The 20,668-nt window shown below is 42.3% G+C and overlaps 1 protein-coding gene across 1 annotated transcript in view; it reads right to left on the bottom strand.

Annotated features, from left to right (window-relative positions):
- Positions 1 to 20,668, bottom strand: part of GAB4 (GRB2 associated binding protein family member 4) — a 66,356-nt gene that overhangs the window by 21,429 nt on the left and 24,259 nt on the right. Inside the window, 2 exon segments of the mRNA XM_073007123.1 lie at positions 10,928 to 11,135; positions 14,835 to 15,141. Of these exon segments, the coding sequence (XP_072863224.1) occupies positions 10,928 to 11,135; positions 14,835 to 15,141 (515 nt within the window).

Genomic DNA, 20,668 nt, shown 5'->3' with positions numbered 1-20,668 from the left:
TTACCAAGCAAATGGAAAGCAAAAAAAGCAGGGGTTGCAATCCTAGTCTCTGATAAAACACACTTTAAACCAAGAAAAATCAAAAGAGACAAAGAGGGCATTACATAATGGTAAAGGGATCAATTCAACTAGAAGAGCTAACTATCCTAAATATATATGCACCCAATACAGGCACACCCAGATTCATAAAGCAAGTTCTTCTAGACCTACAGAGAAACTTAGACTCTGACACAATAACAGTGGGGGACTTTAACACCTCACTGTCAATATTAGATCGATGAGACAGAAAATTAACAAGGATATTCAGGACTGGAACTCAGTTCTGGAACAAACATACCTAATAGACATCTACAGAATTCTCCACCCCAAATCAACAGAATATACATTCTTCTCAGCACCACACAGCACTCACTTATTCTAAAACTGACCACCTAATTGGAAGTAAAACACTCCTCAGCAAATACAAATGAATGGAAATCATAACAAACAGGCTTACAGACCATATTGCAACCAAATTAGAACTCAGGATTAAGAAACTCACTCAAAAACGCACAACTACATGGAAACTGAACAACCTGCTCCTGAATTTATTTATCGGGTAAATAACGAAAATAAGGCAGAAATGAATAAGTTCTTTGAAACCAATGAGAACAAAGACACAACGTACCACAATCTCTGGCACACAGCTAAAGCAATGTTCAGAGGGAAATTTATAGCACTAAATGCCCACAAGAGAAAGCTGGAAAGATCTAAAATTGACACCCTAACATCTAGAGAAGGAAGTGCAAACAAATTCAAAAGCTAGCAGAAGACAAGAAATAACTAAGATCAGAGCAGAGCTGAAGGATATAGAGACACAAAAAGCCTTTCAAAAAATTGATGAATCTAGGAACTGGTTTTTGGAAAAGATTAACAAATTAGATAGACCTCTAGCCAGACTAATAAGAAAAGAGAGAAGAAACAAACAGACACAATAAAAAAATGATTAAGGGGGTAACACCAGTGATCCCACAGAAATACAAACTACCATCAAAGAATACTATAAACACCTCTAAGCAAATAAACTAAAAGATCTAGAAGAAATAGGCAAATTCCTGGACACATACACCACCCCAAGACTAAACCAGAAAAAGTAAAATCCCTGAAGAGACTAATAACAAGTTCTGAAATTGAGGCAGTAATTAAACACTACCAACCAAAAAGAGCCCAGGACCAGATGGATTCACAGCCGAATTCTAGCACAGGCACAAAGAGGAGCTGATATCATTCCTTCTGAAACTATTCCAAAAAATAGAAAAAGATGGACTACTCCCTAACTCATTTTTTGAGGCCAGCATCATCCTGACACCAAAATCTGGCAAAGACACACAAAGAAGGAAAATTTCAGTTCAATATCCCTGATGAAGATTGATGCGAAAATCTACAATAAAATACTGGCATATTGAACTTAGCAGCCCACTAAAAAGCTTATCCACCATGATCAAGCCGGCTTCATTCCCGGGATGCAAGGCTGGTTCAACATACGCAAATCAATAAATGTAATCCATCACATAAACAAAACCAATGACAAAAACTGCATAATTATTTCAATAGATGCAGAAAAGGCCTTCGATAAAATGCAACACCGTTTCGTGCTAAAAACTCTCAATAAACTAGGTATTCATGGAACATATCTCAAAACAATAAGAGCTATTTATGACAAACCCACAGCCAATATCATATTAAATGGGCAAAAGTTGGAAGCATTCCCTTTGAAAACTGGCACAAGACAAGGAAGCCCTCTCTCACCACTCCTACTCAACATAGTATTGGAAGCTGTGGCCAGGGCAATCAGGCAAGAGAAAGAAATAAAGGGTATTCAATTAGGAAGAGAGGAAGTCAAGTTGTCTCTGTTTGCAGATAACATGATTGTATATTTAGAAAATCCCATCGTCTCAGTCCAAAATCTCCTTAAGCAGATAAGCAACTTCAGTAAAGTCTCAGAATACAAAATCCATGTGCAAAAATCACAAGCATTCCTATACACCAATAATAGAGAGCCAAATCCTGAGTGAACTCCCATTCACAACTGCTTCAAAGAGAATAAAACGCCTAGGAATAGAACTTACAAGGGATGTGAAGGACCTCTTCAAGGAGAACTACAAACCACTCATTGCTCAAGGAAATGAGAGAGGACACAAACAAATGGAAAAACATTCCATGCTCGTGGATAGGAAGAATCAATATTGTGAAAATGGCCATACTGCCCAAAGAAATTTACAGATTCAAGGCTATTCCCATCAAACTACTTTCTTCACAGAATTAGACTTTCTTCACAGAATTAGAAAAATCTACTTTAAATTTCATATGAAACCAAAAAAGAGCCCGTATTGCCACGGCAGTCCTAAGCAAAAAGAACAACCTGGCAGCATCATGCTACCTGACTTCAAGCTATACTATGAGGCTACAGGCACCAAAACAGCATGGTACTGGTACCAAAACAGAGATATAGACCAATGGAACATAACAGAGGCCTCAGAAATAACCACACATCTACAACCATCTGATCTTTGACAAACCTGACAAAAACAAGCAATGGGGACAGGATCCCCTGTTTAATAAATGGTGTTGGGAAAATTGGATAGCCATATGCAGAAAACTGAAACTGGATCCCTTCCTTACACCTTACACAAAAATTAACTCAAGGTGGATTAAAGACCTAAAAGTAAAACCTAAAACCATAAAAATCATGGGAAAAAAAAAAAAAAACTAGGCAATACCATTAAGCAAACAGGCATGAGCAGAGACTTCATGACTAAGGCACCAAAATCTATGGCAACAAAAGCCAAAATTGACAAATAGGATTAATTAAGCTAACCAGCTTCTGCACAGCAAAAGAAACTATCATCAGAGTGAATAGGCAACCAACAGAATGGGAGAATATTTCTGCAATCTATCCATCTGACAAAGGGCTAATACCCAGAATCTACAAAGAATTTAAACAAATTTACAAGAAAAATCCAAACAATCCCATCAAAAAGGGGCCAAAGGATATGAACAGATGCTTCTCAGAGGAAGACATTTATGTGGCCAACAAACATACGAAAAAAGCTCATCATCACTGGTCATTAGAGAAATGCAAATCAAAACCACAACAAGATACCATCTCATGCCAGTTAGAATGGTGATCATTAAAAAGTCAGGAAACAACAGATGCTGGAGAGGATTTGGAGAAATAGGAACATTTTTACACTGTTGGTGGGAGTGTAAATTAGTTCAAACATTGTGAAAGACAGTGTGGCAATTCCTCAAGGATCTACAACTAGAAATACCATTTGACCTAGCAATCCTATTACTGGGTATATACCCAAAGGATTACAAATCATTCTACTAGAAAGACACATGCACTCGTATGTTTACTGCAGCACTATTCACAACAGCAAAGACTTGGAACCAACACAATGCCCCTCAATGACAGACTGGATAAAGAAAATGCAGCACATATACACCATGGAATACTATGCAGCCATAAAAAGGAATTAGTTCACATCTTTGGCAGGGACATGAATGAAGCTGGAAACCATTATTGTCAGCAAACTTACACTAGAACAGAAAACCAAACACGGCATGTTCTCACTCATAAGTAGGAGGTGAACAATGAGACCACATGGACATAGGGAGGGAAACATCACACACCAGGGCCTGTCAAGAGGTGGGGAGATAGGGGAGGGATAGCATTAGGAGAAACACTTAATGTAGACGACGGGTTGATGGATGCGGGAAACCACTATGGCATGTGTATACCTATGTAATAAACCTGCATGTTCTGCACATGTATCCCAGAATTTAAAGTATAATTAAAATAACTAAATAAATATAAAATAAAATACAGTGTGGGGTAGAAAAAAACTAAATGATGCCCCTTAAAAAAGTAGAAAAGTAAGAAAAAAACCCCAAATTAGAAGGAAATAAATATTACAGTTCAGAGCAGAAATAAATAAAATTTAGAGTGAATAAAATAAAATATCAATGAAACAAAAACTTAGTTTTTTTGAAAAGATAAACAAAATTGAAATCCTTTAGCTAGATTAACAAAAAAATGAGTCAAGCCTTAAATAAAATTAGAGACAAAAAGGAGACATTACATCTGATAAGACAAAAATTCAAAGGACCATCAGAGATTATTATGAGCAACAATATGCCAAAAATTGGAAAACCTGGAAGATACGGATTAATTCCTACACAAATACAACCTAGCAACGTTGAATCATGAAGAAATAGAAAACCTGAACAGACCAACAAATCACAAGATATATGCAGTAATAAAGAAACTCCCATCAAAGAAAAACTCAAGACCTGATGGCTTCACTGCTGATTTCCACCAAATATCTAAAGAACTAACATCGGCCGGGCGCGGTGGCTCAAGCCTGTAATCCCAGCACTTTGGGAGGCCGAGACGGGCGGATCACGAGGTCAGGAGATCGAGACCATCCTGGCTAACACGGTGAAACCTCGTCTCTACTAAAAAATACAAAAAACTAGCCGGGCGACATGGCGGGCGCCTGTAGTCCCAGCTACTCGGGAGGCTGAGGCAGGAGAATGGCGTAAACCTGGGAGGTGGAGCTTGCAGTGAGCTGAGATCCGGCCACTGCACTCCAGCCTGGGTGACAGAGCAAGACTCCGTCTCAAAAAAAAATAAAAAAAAAATAAAAAATAAATAAAAAATAAAGAACTAACATCAATTCTTCTCAAGCTATTCCAAAATGTTGAGGAGGTTGGAATACTTCCAAACTCATCCTATAAAGCACTATCCTGATACCAAAAACAGACAAAGCTACAATAAAAAAGGAAACATCCCTGATGTTTATAATGATATATTATAAAGATAATTCATCTTGATCAAGTAAGATTCATCTCAGGGATGCAAGGTGGGTTCAACATATGCAAATAAATAAACACAATACACCACATTAATAGATTCAAAAACAAAAATCGTGATCATTTCAAAATATGACAAAAAGTTATTTGATAAAATGCTACATCCCTTCACAATAAAAACTCTCAACAAACCAGGTATAGAAGGAACATACCTCAAAACAATAAAAGGTTTTATATGCAAAACCCACAGCTAGCATCATACTGAACAGGGAAAAATTAAAAGCCTTTCCTCTAAAATCTGGAATAAGACAAGAATGCCCACTTTCACACTGTTATTCAACATGGTACTAGAAGTCCTAGCCAGAGCAATGAGAAGGGAGAAAGAAAGGGCATCCAAATTGAAAAGGAAGAAGTAAAACTGCTCTTGTGTGCAAATAATATAATCTTATATTTGGGAAAACTTAAAAATGCCAAAAGGTTGTTGAAATGGATAAATAAATTCAGCAAAGATGCAGAATACAAAATCAATGTGTAAAAATCAGTAGTATTTCTATATGTCAACAGCAAAGTCTAAAAAAGAAATTAAGAAAGCAATTCCATTTACAGTAGCTACAAAAAAATACTTAGAAATAACCTTAAAGAAGTAAAAGATCTCAACGAAACTATAAAATGCTTATTAAAAAAATTTAAAAGGACATGAAAATGGAACAATATCCCATGATCATGATTATAAAAATTAATATTGTTAAAATGTTCATACTATCTAAAGAAATCTGCAGAATCAATGCCTATCAAAATACCATTCAGTATTCTCTATGGAAATAGAAACAAAAATTCTAAAAGTTATATGAAACCACACAAGAATCAGAACAGCCAAAGCAACCCTGAGCAAAAAGAACAAAACTGGAGGAATCATATTACCTGACTTCTGTCGGGGAAAATCTGAGTGTTGGGAAAAAAGCTGAGGCAGGGCTTGCATGTCTGAAATAATGTAAAAGAGTCTTGGAACATGTCCAGGGTCCAGGGTCTAAAACCCCTCTTGGCCTTTGGAACACCAAGTTCTGTGCCAAAGGGTGGAAGGCTGCCCTGCCACACCATAATCTAAGTCCAAGGCATAAAACCCCTCGTGGCTTGGATAGAATCCAGGACTCAGGGCATAAAACCCCTAGTGGCCTCTGGAAAGTGTCTAGACTTGGTGGCTCCTTGCTTCTAGCCCTCCCAGGCTCATAGATTAATTGTATCTTAAACTAGAAGAACATGTTTCCCATTATCTCAAGTAGCAGAACATGTTCTGTATGCTTCAAAGAAAATGCTAAACCACCACAGCTGTAGATCATGCGCTTGACGCATCGCTACCTTTCAATCCCCACATCCTCACCACCTGTTTCTTTGTATGATCACCAACAAATAGCATGGGCTCCCAGAGCTTGGGGCCTTTGCACCCTCCATACTAGCATTGGCCCCCTGGTCCCACCTTCACTCTTAACTTGTCTTTTCTCAATCCTTTGACTCCACCAGACTTCGTAGCCCTCATGGCCTGGTGTTGGGTCTTATCATCCCAACACTATCCAAAGAAACCTGCAGAGTCAATGCCTATCAAAATACCATTCTGTATTCTCTACAGAAATAGAAACAAAAACTCTAAAATTTTTGTGAAACCACACAAGAATCAGAACAGCCAAAGCAACTCTGAGCAAAAAAGAACAAAATTGGAGGAATCATATTACCTGACCTCAAAATATACTACAAAGCTATAACCAAAACAGCATGGCACTGACTTAAAAATGGACATACAGGCCAGTGGAACAGAATACAGATTCCAGAAATAAATTCATGCATTTACAGTCAACTCATTTTCAACAAAGATGCCAAGAGTATACACTGGGGAAAGAATAGTCTCTTCAATAAATGGTGCTAGGAAAAATAAATATCCATGTGAATGTATGAATGAAACTAGAACCCTATCTCTCACTCTATACAAAAATCAACTCCAGATTGATTAAACATGTAAATGTAAGATCTGAAAACATGAAACATCTAGAAGAAAACATTGAGAAAACACTTCAAAACACTGGTCTAGCCAAAACGTTCTTGCATAAGACCTCAAATGCACAAGTAATCAAAGCAAAAACTGACAAATGGGATTATATCAAGCTAAAAAGCTTCTATACAGCAAAGGGAAAAATTAACAAAGTGAAGAGACAATCTATGCAATCGGAGAAAGTATTTTCAAACTATTCATCCAATAAGAAATTAATAGAATATATAAGGAACTCAAACAACTCAATAGACAAAAAATCAAATAATCAGATTACAAAATGGACAAAAGATCTGGACAGACATTTCTTCAAAGAAGACATCCAAATGGCCAACAGGTGAATGAAAAGATTATCAACATCACTAGTCATTAGAAAAATGCAAATCAAAACCACAATGAGATATCATCTCCCCCAGTTAAAATGGCTATTATCAAAAAGATAATAACAAATGCTGGCAAGGGCATGGAGAAATGGGAACACTCTATATACTCTTTGTAGGAATGTAAATTAGCACAGCCACTATGGAAAATAGTATGAAGGTTCCTCAAAAAACTAAAACCAGAACTACCGTGTGATCAGGCAATCTCACTGCTGAATATATATCCAACATCTGTATTATCTTGAGGTTCACATCTGTGTCTTCCAATTAGAACTGGTTAAATTCTGCTGGTTCTCCGTAAGCTGAGAAATTGTGAATTGCATCCTGAATGTTGTGCATGTTGTGTTTTGTGTAGACTGTGGGTTGCCATAATCCTTGGGAGAATGTTGATGTTTTGGATTCTGCAGCAAATCAAGCTGGTTAGGTTGAGACTGCAAGTTTCATCTCTCCTACGTGTGGTAGTTCCAAGCTGTGCTCAGTTCATATAGCTCTGTTACAGTGGTTTGGGACTTTCCATACATGTGTAGCTCAAGGTGAGCATAAGACTTTGGGGGTTTCATGCTTAGAATTAGCAGATCCCTTCTCCAGCTCACCCTGCTCTAGAATCCTTTCCAGCTCCACTGGGCTCTTTTCTGGTTCCTCTACCTAGAAAGACGGGGTTTCCAGGAAAGTTCTAACCACTGGCCCTACTGTGTTGCTTTGTGTGGGCGCACCCTGGAGGCAAATCCATGGAAGACAGAAAATTGACCTCTGCATATTTACTGCTCCAAGTTTTTCTCCAGTCCACTCTCTGCCTCCTTTCGTTTACTTCCCAGAGTCTTTGGGTAATCACACTTTGTATGTGTCCAGCGTTTTAATCTGTGATCTGGGAAGGATATCCTGTAGTGGGTCTGCCACCACAGTGGAGCTGGAATTTCTAAGTCCTTTTCCAGAGTCCCTGTATCTCTCCCAAAATCCATCATCTCTTCACCCATTACGTACATTTTTTGCCCATAGATTTAAAAAGTTAACATACTTATTTTAAAGTCTTTGTAGGCTAGCTCCAAAATCTGGGTCTATTCTGGTCTGTTTCTATGTACTGAGTTCTCTAAACTGTGGGTCAACTTTTACCATTTACTCATACGGCTAGTAATTTTTCATCGTACACTGAATATCTGGGATCTGTTCTAGAAAAAGCCATGGAAATTGAATCTCAGTTTTTTCAAGAGTCAAATCTGTTCCAGTTCCTGCCAGAGTTTTGATTGTTCTTCAGTGCCTTCAAACAGTTGTTTTTTAATGTCTCAGTTTCTAACTGTTCAGCAATTTAGTATGATGCAAGCTATGCCACTATCATTAGAAACAAATCTTTCAGGACTTAAGAAAGCTTCCTTCCTACTCTCCATCTCCCCTTGAAATTTGGCAAACAGTGTTTGAACTTTTCTGAAGAAACTACGCTGAAATATTGCTCATTGCCCTCTCACTCCCTCATCCACACAAGCAAAAACAAAGAGAGAAGACAGCTCAGCCTGGCCAAGGGCCCGTGGCAGTTCTGTTCCCAAGCTGTAGACAGTTCTTTCTCCTCCACTGTGCCATCTCACTACAGCACACGACCATCAAACACTGATCATGTACTGATGCAGACGTACTACATGCCTTGCCTTGTGTCCTCAGAGCATCTTAACATGGAAATCCGTAACACGACCTCCATAACATCCAGAACATCTTAACATGGAAATCCATTAACATGAGGCAGACAGCCCCAAATGCTGGGAGAGAGAACATAAAAAACTGCTGTGGTGATTCAAAGAAACCAACTCCTGCTGGTAAGACTAACAGGAATTTCACAGAGGAGGAAGGAATGCAGAAAGTGGACCCTCACTGCTCATGCAGGCAGAGACATTTATGTGTCTGTCTCCTTTTGCTTCAGCTGTGTCATTGGAGTGCAGGTGGTAGTGGCTGTTAGTATACCAAGTCTTCTACATAAAGTGTGTCCTGCAGATGAGCTGCACTGGTATCCTCAGTCTGTGTCAGCAAGGTTCACTGATGAAAACAAGCATCTCAGCAAGCTCACTAAGTGTTCTACGTGCATGTGAAAGCATGAAGGGCACCAACACGAAGCACTGTGTCTTTTACAAGAACGACTGTAAGACCTCCCTTCTCTCTGTCCAGGCATTCATACATGCAGGAGAGGGAAAGGGGCACAGGGAGAACCACAGGTAACATGGACGGAGCTTCTGCCACTGTGCACTTCATGTGTGTTCTGCCACCTTACACCCATCAACCCTTGAGTTAGTCATTTCCATTCTGAAGATAAGGAAGTTGAAGGTCAAAGAGGTTAAATAAGTGGCCTAAGATAACAAGAAAAGTGGCAGAACCTGAATTTGAAGCCATATCTGACTGATGCCAAACCTGTGCCATGCTTTCCATTGCACTGTACTGCCTATCCCTGGTCTGGGACTCAGGAGAGGCAGGTACTGGTGTGGTTCTGCCACTAACTAGTTCACTGATCTTGGTTAATTCTTTCTATCGTTCTAGAACACAGATCTTCATGTATCAGTTGATGAAGGTGGAACTGCTGAAAGTTCACAAATGAAGGAATAGCGTTGCTTCAGGAAAACGGCTGATGGAACCAGCCTTCAGATTGAGTGGTGGAGCCCCTGCTGTGTTACAGAAAAAGAATTAGAAAACCAGGAGTGCAGCAAAGTGTGAGACAAAGAGTTCAGGACAGATGTGAGGGCACCTGGGTTCTAGTCCCTCCTCTACCATTTGATAGCTGTCAGCCTCAGCTGCTTCACCTATAAAATGGACATAAATGATCTTTCTAGCTATCTCTCATATGTTTGACTGGTTCCAGTGAGATTATGTACGAAAATATTCTCAGAGATGTCATGAAGTAATCTATTAACACAGGCATTATCACATAACCATGTTATGTGAATATGACTGTGATCTGTGTGCCATGGTGGCAACTGAGCACCAGCTCTGGTCAAGCCCATCCCCTCTGCACATTTGCTGGCCCTTACACTGGGAATTACAGGTGATAAAACTGGTGCAGGCTCTGCCCCTGTGAGACAGCCAGTGGTGTCAGAGAAGCAGAGGTCATGGTTCCAGAGCAAGGAGTCCCTTGTGAAACCATCTGTGGTGATGGACATGCTGCCTATCTTTGCTAGTCACTTTGGTGGCTACTATAAGTGAGAAACTGAACTCAAAATTTAATTTAATTTTAATTAGCTTAAATTTAAATAGCCATGACTGCAGCTACTGGGGAGCAGCACAGCTTAGAATTCAACTGAGCTGTGGATCTGTTCATCAATCTTAAGGTTTCATAGCTGTCCTCTTAAGGCCAACACATAAACTGACTTTGTTATTTGCAGTTCTGAAACTCTAGCCACTAATCCTTTTTTCCCCAAAATCAAACAAAATTTTCATGGCATGATTTTTTATAATGGTAGGTTTCTTAGGAATCCAATTATCACTTTGTAGCAACATAAATAAAACCAATAAAATGTGAAGGCTACATAAACAAAAAATTAAATTTTGTTATGTATGTTTGCTAACCTGGAAAGATATAATATTTTATGTCCTTCTCTTTGAAATTTAAAAAAAACCAGGGACTGAAAAGAACGAGACCTTGTGGGGCTCACTCCCCGCACTGGCCGTAGTGGTCCCCTACCTTGCATGTCCTGCTTTCTGGCTGGCGTGCTGGTGCGAGCAGAGACACCCCCGAGGTGCAAGGATGGGCCAGATGGGCGGCACATGGTGAGACACAGGAGGTTCAGATGCGCGTTCTCGTTCTTGGGGGAGGTGCTGATGGGAGCGGCTGGGCTCAGCTGCAGAAGAGCAGGGGCCATGACTGGCTGAAGAAATGTTTCCCAGGGAGCCTGTGAATGAAACAGGAAGGAAAGGCATCCTTATCCTAAAGTGGGCTGCTAGAGGCAGAAGCACATGCAGGTAGAGGCGATAATCCAGCCCCAGCACCCTTCTTCTCACACGCCCGCCCCTGTGTCCTCCCAGAGGAGGGCTGGGGCCTCCTGGCTCTCCTGGCTGAGGAGCAGACGCTCTGCCTCTTTCCCACCCTACAGCAGCCTGGAAGCCTCATAGTGCCCTTGGGCCATGACTGTGCCACTCCCAGACGGTGTGACTCCCCACAGTCCAGGAGTGTGGTCCAGGCCCCCAGGCAAGACAGCCTCTGCAGTGGTGAGTGCCACCACCTCCCTCCTCCATGGTGGCTCCTCTGTCATGGCTTCCCTCAAAGCTAAGGCTGTCTGGGTCAAGTGAGGCTTGCCAACTGAAGCCGCATTCTTGCAAACCCAGCTCTCCTGCCTGTCCTTCCACGGCATCTCAGACTCCTGATGTGTTGGCAAGGAAGACAGGTATCATGGACAGGTGGTACTTTGCTGCACCCCAAGCCCAGCACACTGTTCATCTGGCTTGCTCTCCAGGACCTGTCCACACTCCTCAACAGAACCTACAAGGCCTTTCACAGTCTGACCTGTTTCCTGCTTTCCTACACCCACAACCAAAGTATATGGCAGCATCGGCCATCCTGCACACACCAGCCTCTTTCAGGCTTCTTTGCTTTGGCTTATGCTGTTCCTTCTGCCTGGATTTCACTTCTACTCAAGCTCACATGCAGACTTTAAGACCCTGCTCAAATATCATATTCTCTCTGAAACTTCCTGGACCAGCTTTCTTCTGGGTGTCACAGCACTTGGCCCATGTTCCCATTATATGCATGATCCCATCATAGGCACTTTCTTGCCCAGTCCATGGGTTTTTGAGAACTGCAACTGATGTTGTTACCTCCACGGCCCAAGCATTCACCTAATAGAGGCCAGGTACATGGACAGTTTTTAGTTTGTGTTTGCAGAATAAATAAAAACACACTTTCAGCCATCAAAAATCCCAACAGCAAAACTTCTTGTTCAAAAGAAATGAAGGTCTACAGGTGTAACTTCAAATGATGTGATTGCTAGTGGGGTTATGTTTGGGTGGTGTTGATGGTGGCTTTCTAAGGGTTCTTCAAGTCATATCAGAGGGGACAGAGTTCTCTTTCTGCCTCCCTGATATCTGGCCTATTTCTGGCTGTGCCACCTCATGGCCTGAAGCAGGAACCCCAGCTGGCTAATGCCCCTGAGTGTCCGCTCCTCTCCAGCTGTTTCTGATGCTGGGCAAGACAAGTTCTGCCAGTGAGCAACAGAAACATCTGACAGGGCTCTGGGAAAGATGGCTCCACTGACAGCTATGTGCACTCCAAGATGAGCTCCCATGCAGGTCTCCTGGTGAGTGGGATGTCTGCTAACAGAATCAATGGCCTTGCAGCTCCAAAAGACCTGCAAGATGAATGCTCTACCAGTGGAGGAGAAACAGTCTATGCTATGGGGCCAAGCAGCCACGGCACCAAGGATGAACGCAGCTGCTGCCCAGGGAGGGTGCAACAGGAAGCTCTGCCGAGCCTCTGCTCCTGCCATCTTGTTGGATCTGCTTCCTCTGCCTTCAATGGAGCTATTCTTCAGGATTCCGCTCTAGACCCTCCTCAGCCTCACCCTGACTCTGGATACTGCAGGATGATCCTGTCCTCCCACAGCCCCTGGTACCGCCTAAGTGATAGCAACGCTAAAACCTGAACCTGCAGCTCAGGCCTTTCTGGGGCTCCCTGCTGCAAGGCAGACACCCCATAAGCAGGTGTCCCCGATGCTCCAAGTGAGCCCCTCACATGCCTGTGTTCCCTCTAGGCAAGGCACATCAGCATGACTGTCCACTCCACTCTCCAAGCCAGAGCCCAGGCATCACTGTGACTCTTCACTGTTTCTCACCAACCATGTCCTGTCTTTATGGCATTGCTCATGGAAAGCTCTTCCACAGTGCCCTGCATCCTTAAGATGACTCACAAAGCATTCTCTCTTTCTAAAACCATATTTCTGTTTATTTCTTCAACCAGTTTCTTGCCAGTAATTGCTCGTGTTTCAAATGGAATTCTTGTAAAATACCAACCTTTCTCTCATCGCCCCATACATTCAGCTCGAAACTCAGTGAGGGCAGATACTTCATCTCTTTTGAAATGGTTCTGTTCTCAGAATCAAGCCCAGTGTGTGATACAACAAGTATGTGTTGATCAAACAAAGGATGTAGCACAGTAAGGAACTACTCCCCTGGTGACAGTCACTGCTCCTCACTGCCCTCCCAATAAAGTCCAGGCACCTCAGTCTGGTAGGAAAGGCCACTTTTCCACAACCTACTCACCCTGTCCTGTCACCCCAAGCATCCTTCATGTCCCCAGTTGTATCTGTGGGCTGTGAGGATGAAAGAGTGACCCACCCTCATCTCCACAGCCCCTGTCTAGCACTCAGGCAGTAGAGTCCTATCCATGACCCAGAGTCCATTTATATGCAGACCTGGGGGTCTGTCGGCACCAAGTCATGGCTATAAAACCGATCAGCTCTCTCAAAAGGCCTATAGCTCCAGAAACATCCTTTCAAAGCAGTTCTGACAATAAACGTTGCCTGAAGAGTTCTTAAAACCAGACTGCTGTGTTTTGTCCCAGAGTTTCTGATTCAGTAAGTCTGGACTGCGGTGCAGACTGACTTACAAGAATGAATTACTTACTGACATTCTTACAAGAATGTGCAGGTCTAACAAGTTCCCAGGTTATCCTGATGCTGATGAGCTAAGAATGGTTTTTACATTTTAAAAGGATTGTAACATTTTAAAAAAACAAGAATATAAAATAGAGACTATATGTGACCTTCAAAATCTAAAATATGTACAGGAAGTATCTGCTGAGCCCTGGACCCTTGCTACTCAAAATGAAGCTTTTCTTTTCAATTTTACCCTCCCAAAAAAGTGGGAAGGAGTGGAGCTTCCAAAAGACACTAATGCCTGGGTCCACCACTCAAAGACTTCTAGGTAACTCACTTGGCACAGGTCCTTGGCATCAACATTTTTAAAATGTCCCTCAATTCTGATACGCAACCAGGTTCAAGAATGACCAATTTAGACCATACACTTGCCTCAGAAAAAAAAAAAAGAAAAAAAGCCTGCTCCTTAACCTTCCTGGTGAGTAGAGGACGAGCCCGAACAAATGTGAAGGAGCATTTCTGCAACTTAAAACTCATTTTTAAAAGCTGAACTACTCTTTTGTGAAGGTTATTAAAACCCAAGCATAACTCTGTATTTGCTCCTTTCACCTGTACCCTCCTAAGTGATTATAAATCAGTAAGATTCACAAAGCACCCCTAAACAAACCCACCAAGGGTCAAGTGCAACTGTGCCAGGTGGTCTGAAGTAGGTGGGCCAGAACAGTCAGAGATGGACCAGTAGAGGGCGAAGGAGAGGTCTTCCCTAGGGGTGGCTGAGAGGCGACAGGGCAAAGGTGCAGAGAGCTCAGGGAAGGGGGAGAGGTGGAGGACTGAGGATGGTAGTGATATCGAGGTATCAGAAGAAACACCCAAAACGCCTTTAGCTTCATCACGAGCCCAACACTTCTTGGCAGTGTTGGCAGCTAGAGCTCCCCTCCTTGCTGGAGATCGGAGGGCCTCATCTCAGCCCCTCCTGAGACAGGGCTGTGTGTGCTCCCATACCTGTGCTTTCCTCAACCTGCCTGAAGCCGCAGATCTGACAGATGCTCTGGACCCACTTGTTCATGTCCTCCCTGGTCTCAGCCACCAGGTAAAAGGTACGCTCACTGGTCTTGAGGTCAAACATGTAGCCGTTCTGAATCTCCTTCTTGTTGAAGTTCAGAGTCACACCAACATCCAGCTGCTCACAGAGGTTCAGGTTGATGGTGCGCAGGGGATTCTTGGAGCCATCATTCTTGTAGTATTCCAGAACATCTGGGTCACTGCTAGTCTGGCCCCTCCGCAGGATAAACCAGCGTTTCCTCCAGGCCTAAATCCCACCAGGAAGGAGTAAGAAGAGGGGAAACATTCATTTGTTATTACAAAGCTTTTAACAGATCTAAGACATCACTAAGTTGAGGACGGGACTTGGACCTGCACTCAGCCTGTGTCTCCCTTTCGAATTTCCCCAGAGTTTCAAAGGTGGAGAGTGACTCTGAATGCATTTTACTGCAGCATCTCACTATGTCAACAGAGTCTCATCACTACAAAATAACGTGCATTTCCACACTTTAGAGCAGGAGGTTGGGTGAGAACACTTTATAGCAACAATGTCATTAGGCTAGAAAACTGACCTCAGTGCATAGCACTTTTAGACAGAGCAGAACTCTCAAAGCCACAACATCTTAGTTCATAGATGGGGACCTCCACTAAGCATGGTGAGTTGAAGCAACAGTGTCAGAAGCAGAAGTATTAGCAGTAAACAAGTAGCAGAAAAACATGTTTCCCAACTTTTAGTAAAATGTGCTTTTTACCATATAATGATGCTTTAGAAGAGTCACAGAAAAACCCTTCTAAAACTTCTCTCAAGCACAGGACTTCAGGATGCTTCTTTTTTAAGGGACACAGTCTTACTCTGTCACTCAGGCTGGAGTGCAGTGGTGGCACAGTCACAGTTCACTGCACCCTCTAATTCCTGAGCTTAGGTAATCCTCCCACTTCAGCCTCCTAAGTAGCTGGGACTAGAGCACACAACACCATACCTAGCTAATTCTTTCATATATTTTTCTGCAGAGATGGGGTCTCACTATGTTGCCTACGCTCATCCTGAACTCCTGGCCTCATGTGATCCTCCTGCTTCTGCCTCCCAAAGCACTGAGAGGCTTTTTTTCCATCTTGTTCACTGCTGTATCCCTAGTACTCATAATAGTGTCTTGTACGTGTTAAGTGCTCAGTATGTATTAGTGATCAGATAACCTCCTTACACTACTCCACCCCATAGAATTGAATGCATGATTACATTTTCTCTCAGGCTCTCTTCTTCCATCTCTTCAACAAGACTGAGTGATCCATGAGCAGACACCACATACAGGGATAAAAGACTACCCATGGTAGGCCGGGCGCGGTGGCTCAAGCCTGTAATCCCAGCACTTTGGGAGGCCGAGACGGGTGGATCACGAGGTCAGGAGATCGAGACCATCCTGGCTAACACGGTGAAACCCCGTCTCTACTAAAAAATACAAAAAACTAGCCGGGCGAGGTGGCGGGCGCCTGTAGTCCCAGCTACTCGGGAGGCTGAGGCAGGAGAATGGCGTAAACCCGGGAGGCGGAGCTTGCAGTGAGCTGAGATCCGGCCACTGCACTCCAGCCTGGGCGACAGAGCGAGACTCCGTCTCAAAAAAAAAAAAAAAAAAAAAAAAAGACTACCCATGGTAGAGAACTGTGGATGAGTCTATGCTTCTCCACTGGCTCCAGGTGTGACTTTCCAGTAAGCCATTTACCTCTTTGGAGCTTGTCTCAGCTACTGGAATCACCACCACCACCACCCTGAGTACCTCATAGTTTTATTATGCAAATAAACCCAAACCACTTGGTATACAACCCTGAAGGACTACAGACGCCAAGCATCGGGTTATTATCACAACTCTTTAGAACCCAGAAGACCTACACTCTAGGACTCCTACCACCTTTTCCCACTCACCTTTTATCCCTGTTATTCTCCCCCTTATCAAACTTCCTTTCCATGGCTCTATTATAATCACACCCTTGCTTCTTTCTCCATTCCTCTTATTTATCTGGCAAAACCACAGCCCCTGGCTAAGCCTAATGCTTTGCCTACTCCACCTGTTCCCATTCAGCTGTGAACAGCCGGAGAGAATTACATAACCATACTGCCTGGTCTCACTTTAACTTCAAGGGGCCCTCACATGGCCCAATGTCCTACCATATTTACCTAGTTCATGGCTTTCTCCTGCTGTTTTGCAACAACTTCTCAACTTCTCTCCCTTTAAACCTCCAACACCCCTATTTCTTTGTTTCTTATTCCATGAGAAAATATAACCAACGCAAAGAGAATCCGCCTCCACACCCACCAGCCTGCCTGTGCCTATAGCCCTGGACCTTGTCACTGGGGAGCACAGAGTCTTCATCCATTCCAAGGCCAACCTTCTTGCATTTGTGAACACCCTCTCGCTCACAAATGGACATCACCCCAACAGTTCTCCACCTCTACTAGGATCATTCCCATCAAGACACAAACTCCTCCCATCTTAGAAAAAAATTAAAAGTTTGGCTTTAGCCCACATTCTCTTCCAACTATGGCCCAGCTTTTCTACCCTCTTTACCTTAAAACTCTGAAGAGTTTCCTCACTGCTAATCTTCACTTCCTCTTCTCCTGTTTTGTGAAATCACTCTAATCAGGCTGTTCCCCTCTGTACCACTAAAATGACTCAGGGAAGGTCCCAAAGACTTCATTGCCGCTATGTCAACTTCTGGGCCTCACTTAATCTCCCAGCATAACCCGTGCCCAATAAGCCTTGGATTGAAAAAGATTGAAGACTGAGGCACAGCCAGACAGGATAGAGTTGAGGAACATAAAAATAAGTGCTACTTATTTACAGTCACCTGAAGTCTTGCCCAGGCTGCTGCCTGCACGATTGAGTGTGTGCGTGGTGCAGGTGCATGTATATTACGAGCATAGCAAGTGTACTGTTACTACTCTAGCTGGCGTTTACTCTCATATATTGTGAGGATTTTTATGCTACTGCATTATTTCAATTTTGTGTAAATTATGCAGCTGTATTTCCATATATTAAGTCTATATGTTCACCTTAAATTCTGTGATCTTGCTATATTCACCTAGTTCTGGGAGGGTTTTTTGAAGTAGATTTCTTAGAAGTTCCTGTATATCCAATCATGCCTTTTGAGAATAAAGACAATTTTACTTCATCTTTTACAATCTCTCTGACTTTCATTTCTTTTTAATGCTTGTTACACTGACTAGACCCTTTGGTACAACACTGCATAAAAGTCATATGCACAGACATCCTTGCTTTGTTCATGATCTTAGGGCAAAACATTCAGTATTTTATGATTAAGAATGATGTTAGCTGTAGGTTCTTCATAGATACAACTAATTTTCTATGGTTTGTTGAAATTTGGTCAAATACTTTTTTGCGTCTATTCAGATGATCAGGTGATTTTTCTTCTTTATTCTCTTACTGTGATGAACTGCACTGGCCTGTTTTTAAATGTTAAGCCAACTTTGCATTCATTCTATAAACGCCTTGGTCATAAAGTGGCAGAGCAAGACTTCAAGCCCAGCAGCCTGGTTTCATGGGCTCTGCTTGTTCTCTCACCAATACTGCTTTACGTGTAGAATTTGGGCTGAGGCTAGGGGAGAGGGAACAGTGATGACGATAGCTCTGCAAAGATAGTTGGGTGGATAATGGAATACAGTTTCCCAAATCTGTAAGCAGATCCTTGAAAGCTGTGGATTGCTCAGCTCCAGTGTTCATCCTCCCAACACTTTCTTCCAGTGCCTGTAATTTACTGGAAATCCTTCTGCATCCATGTTGTGTATCAATATCATTATACTCCCCAGAAGCACACTGCTGAAGTATTTCTTTTAGCATTTCTCATATTGTGGGTTGTCTGGTAACATATGGTCTTAGTCTGTTGTTGTTGTTGTTGTCTGGTAACATATGGTCTTAGTCTGTTGTTGTTGTTGTTGTTGTTGTTTTCTATCTGATGCTCTGACAGTGTGTTGGTTTTGCCTTCATATTGTAAAACAGAATTTTCCACTGGAGAATCTAGGGTGATGGCACCACAGACTGTGTCATGGCCTGTGTTCTCCATGTCTTCATTTCCTCACCTGAGAAACGAGGATAACACTGTGCTTATGCTATCAGGCTGTTCTAAGGATATGAAGTGACTCAGCTAAAAGCCTCGGTACTGTGCCTCACACCTAGCAAATATTCAATGAACACTTAAAGAAAAACAAATGTGTGCCTACAGTGATCAGATTCTGTTAGGCAGACTACCTATAGGATAAAAGCCACAGGTCATGGTTTCCAGGAGCCTGAAATACTTCTTTTAGCATTTCTTATATAGCATGCTTTCTGATAACACCCTTCTTAGCTTTTTAAAAAATGTGACAATGTTTTTATAGTATCTTCACTTAAAAAGAAAATTGCACTGGGTGTAGAATCTCAGATGATGGTTTTCTTCCTCCAGGGCTGTTGACACGTCAGTGCACGTCTTCTGGCCTCCACTGTTTCTGATAAAAGCTGACTGTCAATCTGGTACAGCGTGGGTTACCCCTCTGGCTGCTTTTTGTTTGTTTTTTGTTTTGAGACAGAGTCTTGCTCGCTTGCCCAGGCTGGAGTGCAGTGGTGCAATCTTGGCTCACTGCAACCTCCACCTCCCAGGCTCAAGCGATTCTCCTGCCTCGTTTTCCTTACCTTTGTCTTCAGTGATTTGATCATGATGAGCTTAGGTACATTCTCCTTTGTGTTTATCTTGCTTGGAATGAGGTGAACTTCTAGGAGCTGTGGACTACTGTTTATGATCAAATTTGGCAAAACTTCAGCTAAAATTTCTCCAAATATTTTTTCTCTCCTCTCCCTCATCCTCTTTCTGGAACTTCAGTTAAACATATGTTCAATTTCATGATACCATCTCACAAAGTGGCTATTCATTTTTCAATTCATTTTTTTCAAGCAGGATAAATAGCATGAAATAAGACAATAGAAATAAACCCAAGTATGTCAGTAATTACATATCCAAATGTGACAATAATCACAGCAGCCTGGGGGAGACTGCTAGATGACCTGGGCGAGGAAGGTCTCTTCGAGGTAGTGACATTTTATAACAGCAATCACTTCTACAGAGCCTTACTACACACTGAGCACCATTCCAAATGCTAAATATGTGTGTGTATGTACACATATACATGAATTTATCCTCACAACCTAGTCAAGTAGATATTACCACTCCAATGAACAGTTTAAGAATTAGGATGCAGAGAAGTAACTTGCCCAAAGTCACAGAACCAGTAAGTGGTAGAGCCAAAATTTGAAACCAGAGGACATGCTCTCATCACCTTACAACACTGCTTGAAAATACCAGTTGAACTAGAAGAATGAGAAGGAGCCAGGCACGTGAAAGTGGTGGAGGAAGCTGCTGCATCCCAGAAGAGGGAACTGCAAGTGCAAAGGCCCTAAGTGGGGAAGAACTTGGCTCTTTCCAAAGCGAGAAAGGGGCCACTGTGGCTAAATGACAGTGAGAGATGGGAGAATGTGGCACGGGAAATTTGGAAGGTGGCACATGCCACACTAAGCAGTTTATTTGATGGCCAACTCTACCTCAGGTACTGAGCTCCATGCTTTGTATCAACCTTACATTATACAATTTCTTAATACAAAAGTCACCTGTGATACATATTATTTGCACCTCACATTTTGTAGAAAGTGAAGCTTCATTCACTAAGTAGATTTGCCTATGATGCACAGCTATTAGGTAGAGCCACGATTCAAACCACATGGGACCACCTGCAAAATTCAGGCCACAACCACACA

The sequence above is a fragment of the Chlorocebus sabaeus genome, chromosome 19 (assembly GCF_047675955.1).
Source record: "Chlorocebus sabaeus isolate Y175 chromosome 19, mChlSab1.0.hap1, whole genome shotgun sequence".
NCBI classification, from domain to species: domain Eukaryota; kingdom Metazoa; phylum Chordata; class Mammalia; order Primates; family Cercopithecidae; genus Chlorocebus; species Chlorocebus sabaeus.
Note: the sequence above shows the minus strand (reverse complement) of the source record. Positions and strands in the feature narration are given on the sequence as shown.